This window comes from Berghia stephanieae, chromosome 8 (assembly GCF_034508935.2).
Source record: "Berghia stephanieae isolate SIO BIC M18660-M18661 chromosome 8, UCSD_Bste_1.3, whole genome shotgun sequence".
NCBI lineage: Eukaryota > Metazoa > Mollusca > Gastropoda > Nudibranchia > Aeolidiidae > Berghia > Berghia stephanieae.
The window spans coordinates 19,030,509-19,048,008 of record NC_088367.1 but is presented as its reverse complement, the minus strand read 5'-3'; the positions used below and the strand labels follow the sequence as shown (position 1 = coordinate 19,048,008).

The window sequence follows — 17,500 nt, the reverse complement described above, 5'->3', positions numbered from 1 at the left end:
TTCTTCTTCTTCTTCTTCTTCTTCTTTCTTCTTCTTCTTCTTCTTCTTTTCTTCTTCTCTTCTTCTTTCTTCTCTTCTTCTTTCTTCTTCTTCTTCTTCTTCTTCTTCTTCTTCTTTCTTCTTCTTCTTCTTCTTCTTCTTCTTCTTTCTTCTTCTTCTTCTTCTTTCTTCTTCTTCTTCTTTTCTTCTTCTTCTTCTTCTTCTTCTTCTTCTCTTCTTCTTCTTCTTCTTCTTTCTTCCTTTCTTCTTCTTCTTCTTCTTCTTTCTTCTTCTTCTTCTTCTTCTTCTTCTTCTTCTTCTTCTTCTTCTTCTTCTTCTTCTTTCTTCTTCTTCTTCTTCTCTTCTTCTTTCTTCTTCTTTTCTTCTTCTTCTTCTTCTTCTTTCTTTCTTCTTTTCTTCTTCTTCTTTCTTTCTTCTTCTTCTTCTTCTTTTCTTCTTCTTCTTCTTCTTCTTCTTCTTCTTCTTCTTCTTCTTCTTCTTCTTCTTCTTCTTCTTCTTCTTCTTCTTCTTCTTCTTCTTCTTCTTCTTCTTCTTCTTCTTCTTCTTCTTCTTCTTCTTCTTCTTTCTTCTTCTTCTTCTTCTTCTTCTTCTTTTCTTCTTCTTTCTTCTTCTTCTTCTTCTTCTTCTTTCTTCTTCTTCTTCTTCTTCTTCTTCTTCTTCTTCTTCTTCTTCTTCTTCTTCTTCTTTCTTCTTCTTCTTCTTCTTCTTCTTCTTCTTCTTCTTCTTCTTCTCTTCTTCTTCTTCTTCTTCTTCTTCTTCTTCTTCTTCTTCTTCTTCTTCTTCTTCTTCTTCTTCTTCTTCTTCTTCTTCTTCTTCTTCTTCTTCTTCTTCTTCTTCTTCTTCTTTTCTTCTTCTTCTTTCTTCTTCTTCTTCTTCTTCTTCTTCTTCTTCTTTCTTTTCTTCTTTTCTTCTTCTTCTTCTTCTTCTTCTTCTTTTCTCTTCTTCTCCTTCTTCTTCTTCTTCTTCTTTCTTCTTGACGCTCACTCTTTAATTCTGACGCATACTCTACTCTTCTGTTTGCACTCCCACCCACCCAATCGTGGAAAAAATTCTACATGATTCAGATTGTTGTCGATACCAAAATAATATCGTGTTTTATTTCTATGTTCTCAATCTCTACTGGTCTGGAGGATACCGTTAGTTGTTGTAGGAATTCTCATTTACGATGACTTTAGAGGAAAATCATAAAAAGGAGAAAAAAAATATATATAGGGAATGCGATTAGCGGAAGAGTAGCGTCCCTTGATTGGATGTCGAAGTTATTAGAGAGAGAACGTCATTATGGTTCGCGCATGCGTCTTTCGTCCTCGCTTCCTGTGAAACCGCACGGTTAGTTAAATAGTTTTCACCGATCTTTAAGTTGACGTTCTCTCTGTAAGGTGATGTCCAATCAAGAGACGTTACTCTTCCGCTAATCTCATTCCCTATTACCTGCTCCTAGAATGCTTTTTGTGGGAAAACATGAACGTATGAAGAGATGATTGTTTCATTGTTGGTACCGTGTTAGCCTCATCAGCGGCCATGCCCAGCATTCTTGTGCATGTCGGGGGCAACTCAAAATGATATTCTCTGATGTCTTGATGGCCTGACTGACGGATGGGATTTGGGGGTTGGGGAGGGGGGGGGGGGGCGAGATATGGCGGAAAGGGGTGGGTGGTGGGGGGGGGGGGGCGGTGAAGCTGTCGGTAATATGTCTATACCAATGTTTAGTTTTTGTCTGTCTTGTTATCATGACCTCGGGGAAGAGGGATGGAGACAGAGATAAAGAGAGAGAGAGAGAAAAAAAAAAAAAGAGAGAGAGAGAGAGAGAGAGAGAGAGAGAGAGAGAGAGAGAGAGAGAGGGGGGGGGGACGAAGGACATGATGTGAGAAGAAGAAGAAGAAGAAGAAGAAGAAGAAGAAGAAGAAGAAGAAGAAGAAGAAGAAGAAGAAGAAGAAGAAGTATAAATGAATGAATGAAACACTACGTACTATTTTGTGTGAATGAATTGATGAATGAATGAATGAATGAATGAATGAATGAATGAATGAATGAAACATTACGTACTACTTTGTGTGAATGAATAAATGAATGAATGGATGAATGAATGAATGAATGAATGAATGAATGAAACACTACGTACTAGATAGAGTTTGTGTGAATGAATGAATGAATGAAACACTACGTACTAGATAGAGTTTGTGTGAATGAATGAATGAATGAATGAATGAAACACTACGTACTAGATAGATAGATAGATTTTGTGTATCTAATATACAATTTCCTAACACTATAACTCCTCTGACACGCACGTGTGTAACAATCACGCTACTGTCTATCTAGATAAATGTGTTTGTTGTTCCGTTGTGTTGTTGTCGGGTAAGAACACACTGACATTTTCTTTATCTCTGATAACAATAAAACTGCCGTCTATAATGGGCCTACCCCAAGGAACAATAGGTCAGTGTTATCTATGAGCAGAAGGCAACAATGGAGGGTTCTTATCTGTCTTCAGACAAAGGCCCACGCGTTCTTCCTCATAATAATGCCAGGAGTTTCCTTAATAGGCTTCGGCACCGTGCAAAAATGTTCCATCATAGAATGGTACTTATAATTTGAAACTTCTCATCACGTCTTATTATGTCAATTAAGTAATGAATATAATAATATAAGTTAAGACCAAATTTTCATATCGTACAGTACAAGTCGCATGTTGTGCGCAATATTTTTTTTTTTTAGCACAGGCAGTCCAGTAATAATATTCGTCACCGTCTTCAATCTGGTACTGGTTTACCACTGAGTTAAGTGGAGTCTTATGTTTCTGTGAGACAATGCCATGCCAACATCCAAAGCAGAGACGGGGACTGCCTGAAGCTGGAGTTAGTAAAAAAAAATTACTGATGAAAAGATGAAAATGGAAAGACTTCGGAATTAAGCAATACAAGCTTTGGAAGTTCCGAGTGCAAACCCTTCGTCAACAAATCGATAAAAAAAATAATTTAAAAAATAATAATAATAAATGTCAAAAAACAAATGCTTAAAATGTAGAAAGACCTTGTGTACTTGTTTTCATCGTTCCTTTGATTGTCGTTGGTGAAGAATGTGAGAAAAGTGAATTAGCGGGAATAGCGGGACCGAACCAGGGACCTAAATTATTATAAGGTCAGAAATCAGCGTGTTCTACCGACCTACCACGAGACTACAAAGCCATTCAGCTAATACATAATATTAATTTGAATCCATGAGATACGACATTTGTGAATTAGGGGGCCTGTCTTTATTTAATACATAAAAACGGATTGTCCTGTCTCAAAGCTTACAAAAGGGGCTACAAATGGAACAGTAGCGACAATAAACAATGGCCGCCATTATCAGATCGTCCATCTGCTGGTCTTGGAACTCTTCCCACTCGCGGAGTCTTTGACGGATATAGATGGTGGGCGGTGGCAGCCCTCCGGTTTTATTTATGATCGACTACAGGGTAGGTAGGTGGTGGTGTGCGCCAGACATGAATTTTCTTAATGGAATACCAAAGGAAGATAAAAAAAAAGAAGAAAAGAATTAGAAATGGAATTGTTCGCTTTATTCCGATTGGTCAGTTGTATCGTTCGTATTATTTTTGGTTTGATTTATTTTGTTTTGTTTGTCGTTTTGCTTTTTGTTTTTTGTTGTTTTGTTTTGCTTTTTTTTGTGTGTGTTGTGTGTGTGTTTTTTTTTTTTTTTTTTTTTTTTGGGGGGGGGGGGTTATTTGTTATTTTTTGTTTATACTCATTAGCATCGTACCGGATTTAACTATTTAAACAAAACTATGAGTAACCTTAAAAGTTTATAGTCTGATTGATCGAATTTAGTGACAACTAATCATTAAAATGGCTGTCTAAAATCAATAACATACAGCTGAGTAACGTCAATTTCGTTCAGTCTATAGGATTAATATCAATAATATACTAAGCCTTGAATAATTAAGTCAGCAGGAAATTTCAGACAAAAGAGAGAGAGGGAGAGAGAGAGAGAGAGAGAGAGAGAGAGAGAGAGAGAGAGAGAGAGAGAGATAAAGAAGAGAAGAAAAAAAAGAAAGAAAGAAAGAAAGAAAGAGAGAGAGAGAGAGAGAGAGAGAGAGAGAGAGAGAGAGAGAGAGAGAGAGAGAGAGATGAATCCTTGCCATTGGAGATGGTATGAAAATCATGTTCAAACAATAAATGGCGTCCACCCTCGGTGTGTGTGTGTGTGTGTGTGTGTGTGTGTATGTGTGTACACGTGTGTGTACGAGTGTATATATAGATAAGAAAGAAATACTGTATCTTACTACATACTCCATCCTCCATATAAAGGCTCCACACATTAGAGTGTAACCGTTATAATGGTATAGACGTTTAAATAATAATAATAATAATAATAATAATAATAATAATAATAATAATAATAATAATAATAATAATAATAATAATAATAATAATAATAACCTCAACAAAAACAAATAGGTGACGATATGTCATCCTGCATTCTTCAAGTACATCTTTCTGTGTGAATAAAGGACTTCATTATTCCACGACAAAGTGAAAGAGAAAGGCTGTTAACAGCGGCGGACATGCATACAGTAGCAGATAATCATATATTATAAGACATGCCTTTTGTATATATATACAATATAATATAATATAATATAATATAATATAATATATATATATAATATAATATAATATAATATAATATAATTTAATATAATATTAATATAATATAATATATAATATAATATAATACCCTCTGTTCTAAACCAGTTTTGACTGTTGTACTCTTGAAAGACACGGTATTTAAATTTAAACACTTTGGCCAGAAAACTTGTCCTTCAAATATCAATCGATTTAAATGACCCTCATCTTGGCAAAATCTCTTAAACCTGGTACTATTATTTGAAGACCTCGCGAGGTCCCAGGTTTTGAAGTTTTTGCCAAGATGAGGGTAATTTAAATCGATCGATATATTAGTATTATTATAATTATTATTATTATAATAATTATTATTATTATTATTATTATTATTTTTATGATGATGATGATGATGATGGACGAGTTTTCTGGCCAAATTTTTAAATACGTGTTGTTGTTTTTTTATTTTTATTTTTTTTTTCAAAAATACGGCAGTTAGCTGATTTAATCTTCTTCACTTTTCACCTTTCTTTTCAAGTCTTTTGTCAACATAGATAGGTTTCCACACGCATGCGCCGCCGCCTCGCCCCGCCCGCGATAAGAAAGGGGCATCTTGTCGAAATCATGACAAAAACAAAACAAAAAACAAAAAACAACGATAAAAACGATAATATGATGCATTTTGATGAAAATGATGATAATAATGGCGATGGAGATAAACAACAATGCAGCCTTCTTTTTTAACGAAATTTTAAAAGGAAAACATTCTGAAAAAAAAAAGAAAAAAAGAAAAAGAAAAGAAAAGAAAGGAAGAAAACAAAGAAAGCAAAATAATATATTTTTAGCCCTGTAAGCTATAGGTACAAAAGGCCACCTTACATAAAGATGCCCTATTGTTCATTGAAGGCAGAAGAGAGTTATTTTATGAACTTCGAGAGAGTGCACCGATGCTATTATTATATTTATTGCAGTTATTTATGGTACAGTTTTGGGGTTTGCTGCACCACTTTATCATTCAGGATGTTATCATTGCAGGTAATAAATGATGGCAATGACGTCACCATTTTTGGTCACATAAAATTAAAAAAAAAAAAAAAGATTTTAAAAATCAAAACAAAGAAGATGTAGAATTTTAATTACAAAGCAATATAACGGACAATGACCGTTAACAAATTATTATTTTGATGTTTCGGATTTTTGCTTGATAAAAAATGCAATGATGAATTAAGTTGCTTAGATTATTGTTTAAAAATCATAATTTCATTAAGCACCGTTTTGTAGTTTTGGAAGTTTTGCGTTTTGTTTCGTTTTGTATATTATATTTGTTGCGAAGAGAGAAGGGCCCGGGGCGGAGGTGGTGTTTGCCAGTTTTTGTTTTGTTTTGTTTAAAATTATATCATGGCATTCTGTGTGAAACAATGTTTTTCGTATATCTATGTTTGTGTTTGTATTTCTGTTTATTTTTGCGTGCGTGTGTTCTTAAATGAAATAGATAGGTGCATTTCGTGGCTTATGAATGTGCATTGTATGTTTGTGTATATGTGTATGTGTGTGTGTGTGTGTGTGTGTGTGTGTTGTAGATATATTATGATGTATGTATGTTTATGTCAAATGTGTAAAACGATTGTTATCTGGACAGGGAATGAAAGAAGAAAGAAACTTGCTATCCTACGACAGGTGAATGGGTGTAAATGATGCAGCCTGGAAGGACAAAAACACACACACACACATACACACATACACACACACATACACAAACACATACACATACACACACATACGCACCAAAAGAATAAGTAATTTATTTTAAAAGGGGGTGGGGGAGACATTTTCTAAAAAACAAACAAATAAAAAGGAAAAAAGAGAATTTAAATTTTTTTAAAAAGACAACACAATGTTAAATGCTACGTAAGTTGACCAAAAGACCGAAACTGTGACTGTAACAGTGCTAATTCAAAATAAATAAAAAATTGATATTGATTAATTAATTGATATTTAAATAAATAAATGAATAGATAAATGATAGATAGATGAGTAAATAAATAAATGGATGAAATAATTATAGATGGATATAAATGGAAATAAGTAAGATTTAAACATAAATAGAAGCTAAAAAGAGTTCTTAACGGACGGCTTGTATTCATTAAATGGGAATTTGGTTCAATAATACATTACATGTAATATATTCCCTCTTTCGATAGAGAGGAGAGAAGTAGATCTAGATAGATAAGAAATAAAGCATTACCTCAAATTATCAATTTTAGCTGTTTTTAAAAAGAAAAGGAAAAAAAAACAAAAATGTGTATTTTCAGTGTATACAACACGGTAGCTTTATTTCGCAATAGATAGATAGAATGAAGTTGACATCACTCGGGTATTTGTTATTAATTTTTTTTTTTGTTTTTTTTTTTTGTTTGCCATCCTCGTTTATAAGTAATTTTCACTACACTGTATTAACCAGACTATAGATCGTATGCGCTTGGCTAAGAAGCTCATAACATTGCCATCCGGAAGTATAACTGGACCAACACACAAAACTGTGTGTATCCATGAACGTTTATAGTCAGGTTAATACAGTTCAGTGAGCATTACTCATAAACGCGGATGGCACATAACAATAACAAAGACCAGAGTGACGTCATCTTCGAACTATCTATAAAAGTTCATGCTAACATACACATAGTTTTGTGTGTTGGTACGTTATACTTCCAGATGGCAATGTTGTGAGCTTCTTAGCCAAGCGCATACTATGTATCTATAAATTAGATGTAGGTTTAGCTTTACTGCGCGGTGCTCCCCCTCGGAACAATGTAAAGTAAAATAGAACAGATAATAAAAGGTAGGACAACAACAATACGAGGTGAAGTCAAAATGATGTAAAAGATGGAGAGGATTAATTGGTTAATTAGTTAGGTAAATAATAGCACCTGATGAGGGGGTGAGGTCGGTGTAAGAACACTTTGAAGACAAGGAGAGGGGATTTAAACACAACAAAACACATTCAACAAACACACATCATGTTCAATTGATTACACGCCTAAATTGGCTTCTTTTTTTTTTCTTCTTTTTTTTTATTTCGTGGGGGTGGGGGGGTGGGGGGGGGAGGTCGTATAATAGGCAAAATAAAGTTAAGTTTTTATATGTGCTGTGTGTTTTTTGTGATCGTATAGATAGATAGATAGATAGATAGATAGATAGATAGATAGATAGATAGATAGATAGATAGATAGATAGATAGATAGATAGATAGATAGATAGATAGATAGATAGATAGATAGATAGATAAGGAGTGGTCGCCCTTTCTCTATTTCAACAAAAACCCATCCATCCACCCATCCACCCACCCATCCATCCATCCATCCACCCACCCATCCAACCATCCACCCATCCATCTAACTATCCATCCATTTATCCACCCATCCATCCTCATCCTCATCCATACACCCTCAAATCCATTTCTCTACCCACATACTCATCTATTTTTCCATCTTGCCATTTATTTATTTTATTAATCTCTTCATATCGTGATATTCGTTTAAATGTTGTTTTTTTTTTTTTTTGTCGTCAAAGTTTGTGTTCTTTTTTTTTTTTTTAAAGGTAGGAAGAAATATATATATATATATATATATATATATATTTATATATATATTATTATTATTATTATTATTATATATATATATATATATATATATATATATATATATATATATATATATATATATAAATAAGAAGTAAAGGATGGAAGAAAAAGAAAAGAATAGCAACAAACTGAACTTAACTCACTCAACCCTAACACCGACTATATCCGTAGTTTACACAGGTTACTTTTACCCCTTTCCTATTTATTACATTTTCATTTTTATGAGACAAATTATAGATAGTATGCAGATGACGTCACTCAGGCCTTTGTTATTGTTTTTGCCATCCGCGTTTGTGAGTTGTTCTCACTAAACTGTATAGATAGAATGCGCTTGGCCAAGGAGTTCACAACATTGCCATCCGGAAGTATAACGGACCTACACACAAACTCTGTGTATCCATGAACTTTTATAGTCAGGTTAATACAGTTTAGTGAGAACAACTCACAAACGCGGATGGCAAAAACAATAACAAAGACCTGAGTGACGTCATCTGCATACTATCTATTAACCAGACTATAAAAGTTCATGGTTACACAGAGTTTGTGTGTTGGTCCGTTATACTTCCGGATGGCAATGTTGTGAACTCCTTGGCCAAGCGCATTCTATCTATAGGCGTATCTAGTATCAAAGGTAATGTTGTTGTTTTTTTTTTTTAGTTTTTACATGTTAATGAAATGGCAGTTGAAGAAAACTATCTATGTACATGTCCAATTTTGAAAAGTAGCAAAAATCTCTAAGATTGAGTGAGTTAATGAAATAGAAACGTTACCCGGCATTACCCGGACATTAAAGAGATGAGATAAAAATGACCCGTTTAATGTCATGTTCCGTTTATTTGATGTGTCAAAAGAGTTTGGATAATGCCACAATTTGGTTATGAAAAGGAAGGAGGGGGGATGGGGAGTGAGTTTTGTATGACACCACTGTAACTGGAAATAATTACAGTCTGTATGAAATTGAAATAGAGATGGGTTGGTTGAGTTGAGTTGCCAGATACTTTTTGAAAATGGGACCAAGGCAAGGCAATCGTAACACAATGCCTAATTAATTTACCTCAGACAATGGTGGTTTAGACATTGTGGTTGCAATGTATTCAGTACTTCTCTTAAAGCCTCAAGTGTTAAATATATACATGTATATTTTTTAATATGAAAGAAAGAAAAGCTGGGGTTAAGGGCCTAAGTCAAATGAGTCGACGTTGTTTTGTTTGTTTTTTGTTTTTTGTTTTGTTTTGGGGGGGTTTTTTGGTGTTTTTTTTTTCTTTGTTGTCCGTATCCATCTGAAAAAAATGGTCCTTTTTATATTTCCTTATTACATATTATCCAAATGAGGAAGGAGAGAGGGAGAGAAGGAGAAGAGGAGGAAGATCAAGAGGAAGAGGAGGAGGAGGAGGAAGAAGAGGAGGAGTGGTGATGAAAGAGAGAGAGAGAGAGAGAGAGAGAGAGAGAGAGAGAGAGAGAGAGAGAGAGAGAGAGAGACGGAGGAGGAAATAACGGGAACATAATTAATGAGAACACTTAACCAAAATTATTTATTCATACCAGATAGACAATAACTAAATTTAACTCCAAACCTGCCAAATTTAGAATAGACTTGGCATTCCAAAACCCAAATATGGCACATCTCGGCTTATCTATGGTGTGATGCTTGTTGTTTGATGAAGGAGGGTTGGGGAAGGGGAAAGGGGGGCTGGAGTGGGGGGGGGGGGGGGGGGGGGGGGTTAGCGAACATGACATGAAAAAGGGGATGAGGTACGTAAAAAAAAAAATTTACAAAAAAAAAAAGAAAAAAAGAAGCTGGTTAGGGTATGTCTAAGTCAAACAATGGGTCTGTAATAACAATGAATCTCTAGATTAAACATTGATTTAGTGACACTGTTGGAGTTGAAAGCGTACTGGTGGTTTGTTTTGCTTTGTTCCTGTTTTATTTTATTTTTCTCTCTCTCCCTCTCTCTCTTTCTCTCTTCCTTTTGTATTAAAATGTTCATTCTCTCTCTCTCTCTCTCTCTCTCTCTCTCTCTCTCTCTCTCTCTCTCTCTCTTTCTCTCTCTCTCTCTCAATATATATGTATGTATATGTGTGTGTGTGTGTGTGTATATATATATATATATATATATATATCTACACTTCTCTCTCTTTCTCCATCCTCTTTATGTCATCTCATCTCTCCCTCTTCCTCCTCTCTCGCCTCTCCCCTAACTCTCTCTTTCATTTTTTTTTCTCCCCCTCCCCCACCTCAGCTCCCTCTTTTTTATCTCTCCATGATTGAGAGAAGGGAGAAGTAATAATTACCTTACTTTTTAAAAAAAAATCATCACGTATATGATATGAGATTATAAATATGCTTATATAATAATATGATGCTATCTCTTCATGTTAAAACCCGAAAATCTCACGGTTTTACACTGCTTGGTGCGTTTCACAATCCTTCATTTAATACACTCATCACCAAAAAATACCAGTATCAGCAGGCCGTATCATTATAACAGACATAGAATTTGCAGATTTGATCCCAAAAAAAAATTGTTCTGTATTTTTGTATTCAATTTTTAAAAAAAATATACAATCCATAATTTTGGTAAATTTTAAGGATAAGGCAATTCTATAAAACCTTCAATCAATCATCTACCACCACCACCACCCCCCCCCCCACCCCACTCCCACCACCACCCCCTTTTTTTTGTTTCAATTTTGTCACCTTTCAGTCACATCTCTGAAACCAAAACAAGATTTATAGGAAAAGAAAAGACACCGATTCGCTGTCTTCATAATCAATTCTCCCTTCCTTACAATTTGTAGTTGGCAACGTTTCATGTATTACATATTACACCGTATATTATGATTTACTGCTGTCAAAACGAAGACAGTATGATGTTCCGTAAAGTATTTTGTCAATATTTGACATCTTTCCCATTGTGAAACCGTTAACCAGTTAACTGCCGTGTCTATGGAAAAACGCGTATTCAAAAATTTGGCCAGAAAACTCGTCCTTCAAATATCGATCGATTTAAATGACCCTCATCTTGGCAAAAACTCTCAAATCTGGGACTTCGCGAAGTCTTTGCTTAGTCCCAAGGTTTGAAAGTTTTTACCAAGATGAGGGTCATTTAAATCGATCGATATTTGAAGGACGAGTTTCCTGGCCAAGTTTCTAAATTCGAGGTTTTTTCTCTCCAGAAATCGGCGGTTAAATTGGTTAACATTCGTGCACGGAAAATGATTTCATTAACCCTGGAACGCCAAACAGCAATTCCCTTAGTAGGGAAGGCGGAGAATGGGTGGATGACGAAACGTGGTGAAGGTGGGAGAGGGGAGAGAGAGAGAGAGAGAGAGAGAGAGAGGGGGGGGGGGGGGGGGGGGGGTACGTGATTGTTAGAAAACGTTCTCTTGTAAACTAAGATTTAATGCTTTTTTCCCATTGTGGGCAGTAAATTTGTTGGTTTTTCAACTGCAAGTATCGTTGAACCAAAACTGAACTCAAAAACTGAACTCAGAATTTATACATTTATTATATAGATCATATGAAATGGTTTTATTGTGACTCGGAAACGCCAAATAGCAATCCTCTTCATGGTAGGGGAGGCGGAGATTGGGTGGGTGATGATGTCTTCGGGGGGTGGGGGGGGGTAAGTGAGAGAGAGAGAGAGAGAGAGAGAGAGAGAGAGAGAGAGAGAGAGAGAGTTATAAATTGAGATTTAATGCCAATTCCATTGTCGCCAGTGATTATTATTATTATTGAGTCCAACGGATAAACGAATACATAATATTTTCTGAGAGTGGCCAAAATTAAAATCTCATGTGTTTTGGAGGAAATTCAATCACAATAATAATAATAATAATAATAATATATAATAATAATAATAATAATAATAATAATAATAATAATAATAAATAATAATAATAGTAATAATATAATAATAATAAATAATAATAATAATAATAATAATAATAATAATAATAATAATAATAATAATAATAATAATAATAATAATAATCTATTCCAAAAAAAAATCAGCTTGTCTCGACTTGGAGAATCGAACCTCAAACCTCTTGGATTACCGGTCAAACGTGATACAATTACACCACAGTAGTTACCCGATAGTTGGGACGATAAAACCTAGTCGTCTATATTATATTATATATTCTCTCCACCTTTGCTCCATTTCAATAACTAACAAATTTATATTTTTTAAAGGATTATGTTTCAAATTTAAGAATCAATTCGATATGATCTCTCAACAACGAAAATCAACTAATCCAATTTTATGCCTAATACGTCACTATTAATGCGCCGACTTCAAGCGTCATAAATCCCGTCTTTGTGTGGTTTACAGTAGCCGACGCTTCATCGTGCGTTATGCGTAATGCGTAATGCGTATCTCTATAATATTACTATTATTATTTATTAAATCCGATCCCCTTGGCACGTTTGTTTTGTTGTTGTCAATGAAATGATAAAAGAAATTTAATAATGATAATAAAAAAATATAAAAAAATAAGAAGAAAAGTCTTAATCCTTATTATTATTTTTTCTTTCTTTGTGCCTTTGTGAGGCTTTGTTTGTCCCCGAGGGGTTGGTTTAATGGTGCTAGGCTTGCGACGTTGTATAGGCTGAACGTTTGATTCAGATAGAATCTCACAACTGTGGGTGGCAAAGTCAGAGTTGAGAATGAATGGAGTGCATAATAATTGAAAAAAAAAAGGCTATTTATTTATTATTAACTCATGTTTTCTCTCACCGTGTCAATTTGGTTGGTAATAATAATATATGTATGTCGTTAGTTAGCACAGACGGATGAAGGAAATTGATCAGAATTTATGACATCTGTGCTATTGTTTGTTTGTTTGTTTTTTTTTTTTTTGTTGTTTTTTTTTTGTTTGTTTTGTTTTGTTTTTCTTTTTTGTTTGTTTTATTGTTGTTATTTTGTTTTGTTTTTCACCCTTTCCTTTTGCTCTATTTTGTTTGTTTGTTGTTGTTTTTTGTTTTTTTTTTGTTTTTTTGTTTTGCATCAACATTCGAAATGATCCATGTTAGTGTTGGCTTGAAAACCCTTGAAGGCTAAAATTGCTTCGAGCACTTCAATCTCGTGAATAGTGCGCTATATAAAATCTTTTTTTTTTTTAATGATAAGGAAGATAAAAAAAAGTTTATAAAGAGATAATAATAACCTTAATCCTATCCTTTTTTTTTCTTTTTTAAATCATAATATTTTATTATTCTCATTTTATCTCCTCCTGGTGGCCTTTTTTTTCCGAATGCGTCTCGATTCGACAACATTGTTGTCATGCTAATGTATCACTGAAAACAGCTGGAGACAATCGCGAAATAATAAAAAGAAGGGGACGTAAGTGTGTTAAACAATGAACCAAGGGAGAGCATTCAAAGATTATCTCATTATCCATATCGATTCAGGCGGAATGACTTTCAGATCAACCATTAAAAAAAAAAAAAACAACCAAAAAAAAAAAAAAAACGTATTTCCTTTTTTTTTTCTTTCTTCTATTTTCTCAAACATTATTATTATTATATTTTACTCTGGGTTTTTTCTTCTTTTTCTTTTCTTTCCTCCTTTCTTATTTTTTTCTTTTTTTTTTTTTTTTTTGTTTTTTTTCAGAGCGACACACCTTTATAATGCTATTCAATTTTAAGATTATTCTATCATACAGCGACAAAACGCTTCTTTTTTTTTTTTTTTTTTTTTTTTCTTTCTTTTCTTTTCTTTTCATCTTGGCCAGTAAACTTCTATATTATCATTGTATAGGTATATCAATAGATTTGAATCACTTACCCTCCTCCACCCCCCCCCCACCCACACACACACACACATCCACCCCACCCCCAATTGTCACCAAGTCTTGAACTTAAACCTCTTATAGAAATCTCGAGTTGAAGACTACAATTTATTGACAGCACTGTCAGACTCTGAAAGAAAGAAAAAAAAAAATGAAACAAAACAAAACAACAACAACAACAAAAATAACCAAACACGTTAATGCAAATTTTGACCAGAGAACGCGTCCCAGATTTTTTTTGACAAGACGAGTGTCATTTTACTCGATCGATTGAAGAGCCAATTTCCTGGATAAAAATTTGTTGACGTGTTGTTGATTGTTTGTTTGTTTTGGTTTTTTTTGTTTTGTTTTGTTTTGTTTATTTATTGGGGGGGGGAAGGGGTTGTTTGTTTGTTTTGTCCCACAGAAGTCCAAAGCTCTGGTTTATTTTACTCTATTGTATTAAATGTAAAACTTCTCTTACCAAAATGTTTGTTTTTCTTTGTTGTTGTTGTTTTTTTGTCTGTTTTTTTTTAATTTGTTTTTTTTTTTTTTCAAAGAATAGTGCAGTATTGTCAAATAATGACAAAGAGTCCCTATTCCAATTTTTATTTCCTTTTCATCACGTCGAGTGTGAAAAAAAATGTTCTCTATACTAACCCCTCCCCCCCCACCCCACCCCCACCCCACCCACCCCACCCCTCCACTCCCCCATCCCCATATCATATCCTAAACCACTTGAAGATCCATAATGAAATATTTCCATGGCCCAAATTTGATTTTATTACACTTCACACCCTCGATGTTTTCTTTACAACTTGACGTGCCGTAGTACTTCAGATCACCCCCTTCAACAATAGGAGAAACAATAATTCTATTTCATTGATACTCTGATCTGCGGTTGGGGGCAGGGGGGAGAGATGGGGGGGAGTATAGTGGGGAGGGAAATCCCGACTTCGGCGCATATTATTCATATTCGGCTTCCGTTTCCTTTGTTCCAGCGTTAAAGAACTGTTGATTCTTTTCTTTTCATTTCTTTTCTTTTTTTTTTCCCTTTAATCTTAAAACTTTGAATTTTGAATATCTTGGAGCCAGGATTGAGTACAACGGGAAATCGGCCCCAGAGATCAGGAGGAGACTAGCAATGGCAAGATCAAAGCTAGAAAAGATGAATAATATCTGGAAAGGGCAGTGCATTCAAACAAAAATCAAAATCCTCAAAAGTGTTGTTTTCCCCAACTGCAACATATGGATGCGAAGCATGGACTATCAGCAAAGCAGAGAGCACAAAGATCACAGCTTTTGAAATGGCATGCTACAGAAAAATACTCAGAATATCATGGACTGAAAAACAAACAAACAAAGAAGTCCTGAGAAGGATCGGAATAAAATCACCAATTCTTCTTCAAACTGTAAAGAAATTGAAACTAAACTATTTTGGCCACACGACTCGCCACGAATCATTAGAAAAGCACATTCTGCAGACAAGGGTAGACGGCAAGAGAGGAAGAGGTAGACCAACAAGAAGCTGGGAACAAGATATATGTGAATGGCTGGGAATGACAGCAACTCAAGCAAGTAGACTGGCGGAAAACCGTAATCTGTTTCGCAAGAAAGTTCGGGAAGCAACGTCCTACGCAGGATCAGCTGACTAGATGATGATGAATCTTAAAACAAAAATATTTAAAAAACAAAAAAAAAACAAAAAAAAAACAAACAAAAAACAATACATTTTTTTAAAAAATACAGCCAAAACATAAACAAGACTTGTTTTTTGCCTGTGCCTTTTCTATTTTTGGAACATTCGTCATACAAATGTTAATATTTAGAGATAGACTTTATAAAATATATTATTTATTATTTTTCACTTTGTTTTTCTCTTTTCAGACTCAGATCACCGAATTCGTTCTCCATCGTCCCCTGCTCTTGAAGTGCTGCCACATCATCAACAGCGACACATCAACAACGGCGAACATCATAAACAACAAAACAGCACCAATCTCAAAAGCCAAATCCGCAACAACAGCAGCAGCAAAGGCAGACAGAATAACTTATCCCCAGGACATCATCCTCTACAAAACAGCTATCCGTTCGCGTTAGCCAACGGAGGTCCTGTACCTCTTGTTCCTTCAGTCCCAGTGCCCGGAGACTTAAGACGAACCAGCCCCTCTTCCCAGATGGTTTTGGGTTCGAGTCCTTCTCGTAGGTGGTCCGGCGGAGTGGACAGTGGTCCAGTTAAGATGGAGCCCATTGTGACGTCATATCCGTCACCACCAGCTCTTGGGTCAGATCAAGATGGACCGCTGAACTTGACCAAACCCAGACATGAGGTAAAATGTTTAAGAAACTACACGGATATTACAATGAAAAAATTACATTTCCTCATTTTTACCATGATCCATGCGCATTACATTCAAAATAATACCTTAAAAGGCTATGTGGAGCTCAAGTATAAATGATATAATGCGCATGTGTTGCCTGTAAGGAAATAAAAGAGCGCATTAAAAGAAGAGGGAAAAGGTTAGATTTTTTTTTAAGGGGGCTAGAGATATAATTAATGTACACATTATTTAATGTCATCATTGAGATAAACTACTGTTATAAATCACGAGTAATGATACGTGTGTAGAAAAATACTTTAACATAATTCTTATTGAAACATTTTATGGTTATTAAAATGCGCATTTTTAGGCTTAAATATTTTTAGTCAAAATTGACTATCTACACGGACTAAAATAACATCATCTTGAAAAAAATTTGAGAAGTGACTCAGACTAAAATTGTATCTTAAAAACGGTATTTTTTTTCTAAACTTTTTGAAACGCTAGATATCAATTTGTATTCCACAGAGACATCTCTCTGGCTACGGGCATCCACGGTCATCCAAAGACGAAATGGGAAACATAAGAGGCGTTAAACGAGAGGCCAGCACACCGCCTCCAGCTCACGTCAACCATCACGGAAAACGCCCGTCCTCATCCTCCTCATCATCGTCAATCTCAACTAGCAACAACAACAATATCAACAGCAACAATTCCCACCATCCCAACAACACTCTTGCCCCATCTTCCACACCTTCCTCCTCCTCCTCCTCTTCCACATCGTTGTCATCCGCCTCTGCATCAGCCTCGTCTCCCTTCGGACTGCAGCATCCTAGTCTGAGTCCAACCTCAGCCAGCTCCACGCCAACAGCAAATCCAACAGACAGTCTTCTAGCCGCTGCCATGAGGCATAATCCCTTCGGACTTCACACTGCCCAGTATGTCGCAGCCGCTGCGAACCCTTTCCTCTCCCTGCCTCCCAATTTCCCTCTAGGAGGAAGCGCCCTTGCGGCACTCACTGCCGCATCACACCCAGCAGCCGCAGCAGCGGCAGCAGCCATGAACGGAGTCCCATCGAGCCACGCTTCGGAATCGGAAAAGGTGAGATTGGTTGTTTAGTCGTAGATGTGTCAACGTGATAA

At 35.3% G+C, this 17,500-nt stretch overlaps 1 protein-coding gene across 1 annotated transcript in view; it reads left to right on the top strand.

The window, feature by feature from the left end:
* Nucleotides 1–17,500, top strand: part of LOC144978947 (uncharacterized) — a 71,364-nt gene that overhangs the window by 40,217 nt on the left and 13,647 nt on the right. Inside the window, exons 3-4 of the mRNA XM_078925566.1 lie at nucleotides 15,925–16,367; nucleotides 16,887–17,459. Coding sequence (XP_078781692.1) covers nucleotides 16,215–16,367; nucleotides 16,887–17,459 — 726 coding nt within the window. The 5' untranslated portion in view covers nucleotides 15,925–16,214. The remainder of the gene's footprint in view (nucleotides 1–15,924; nucleotides 16,368–16,886; nucleotides 17,460–17,500) is intronic.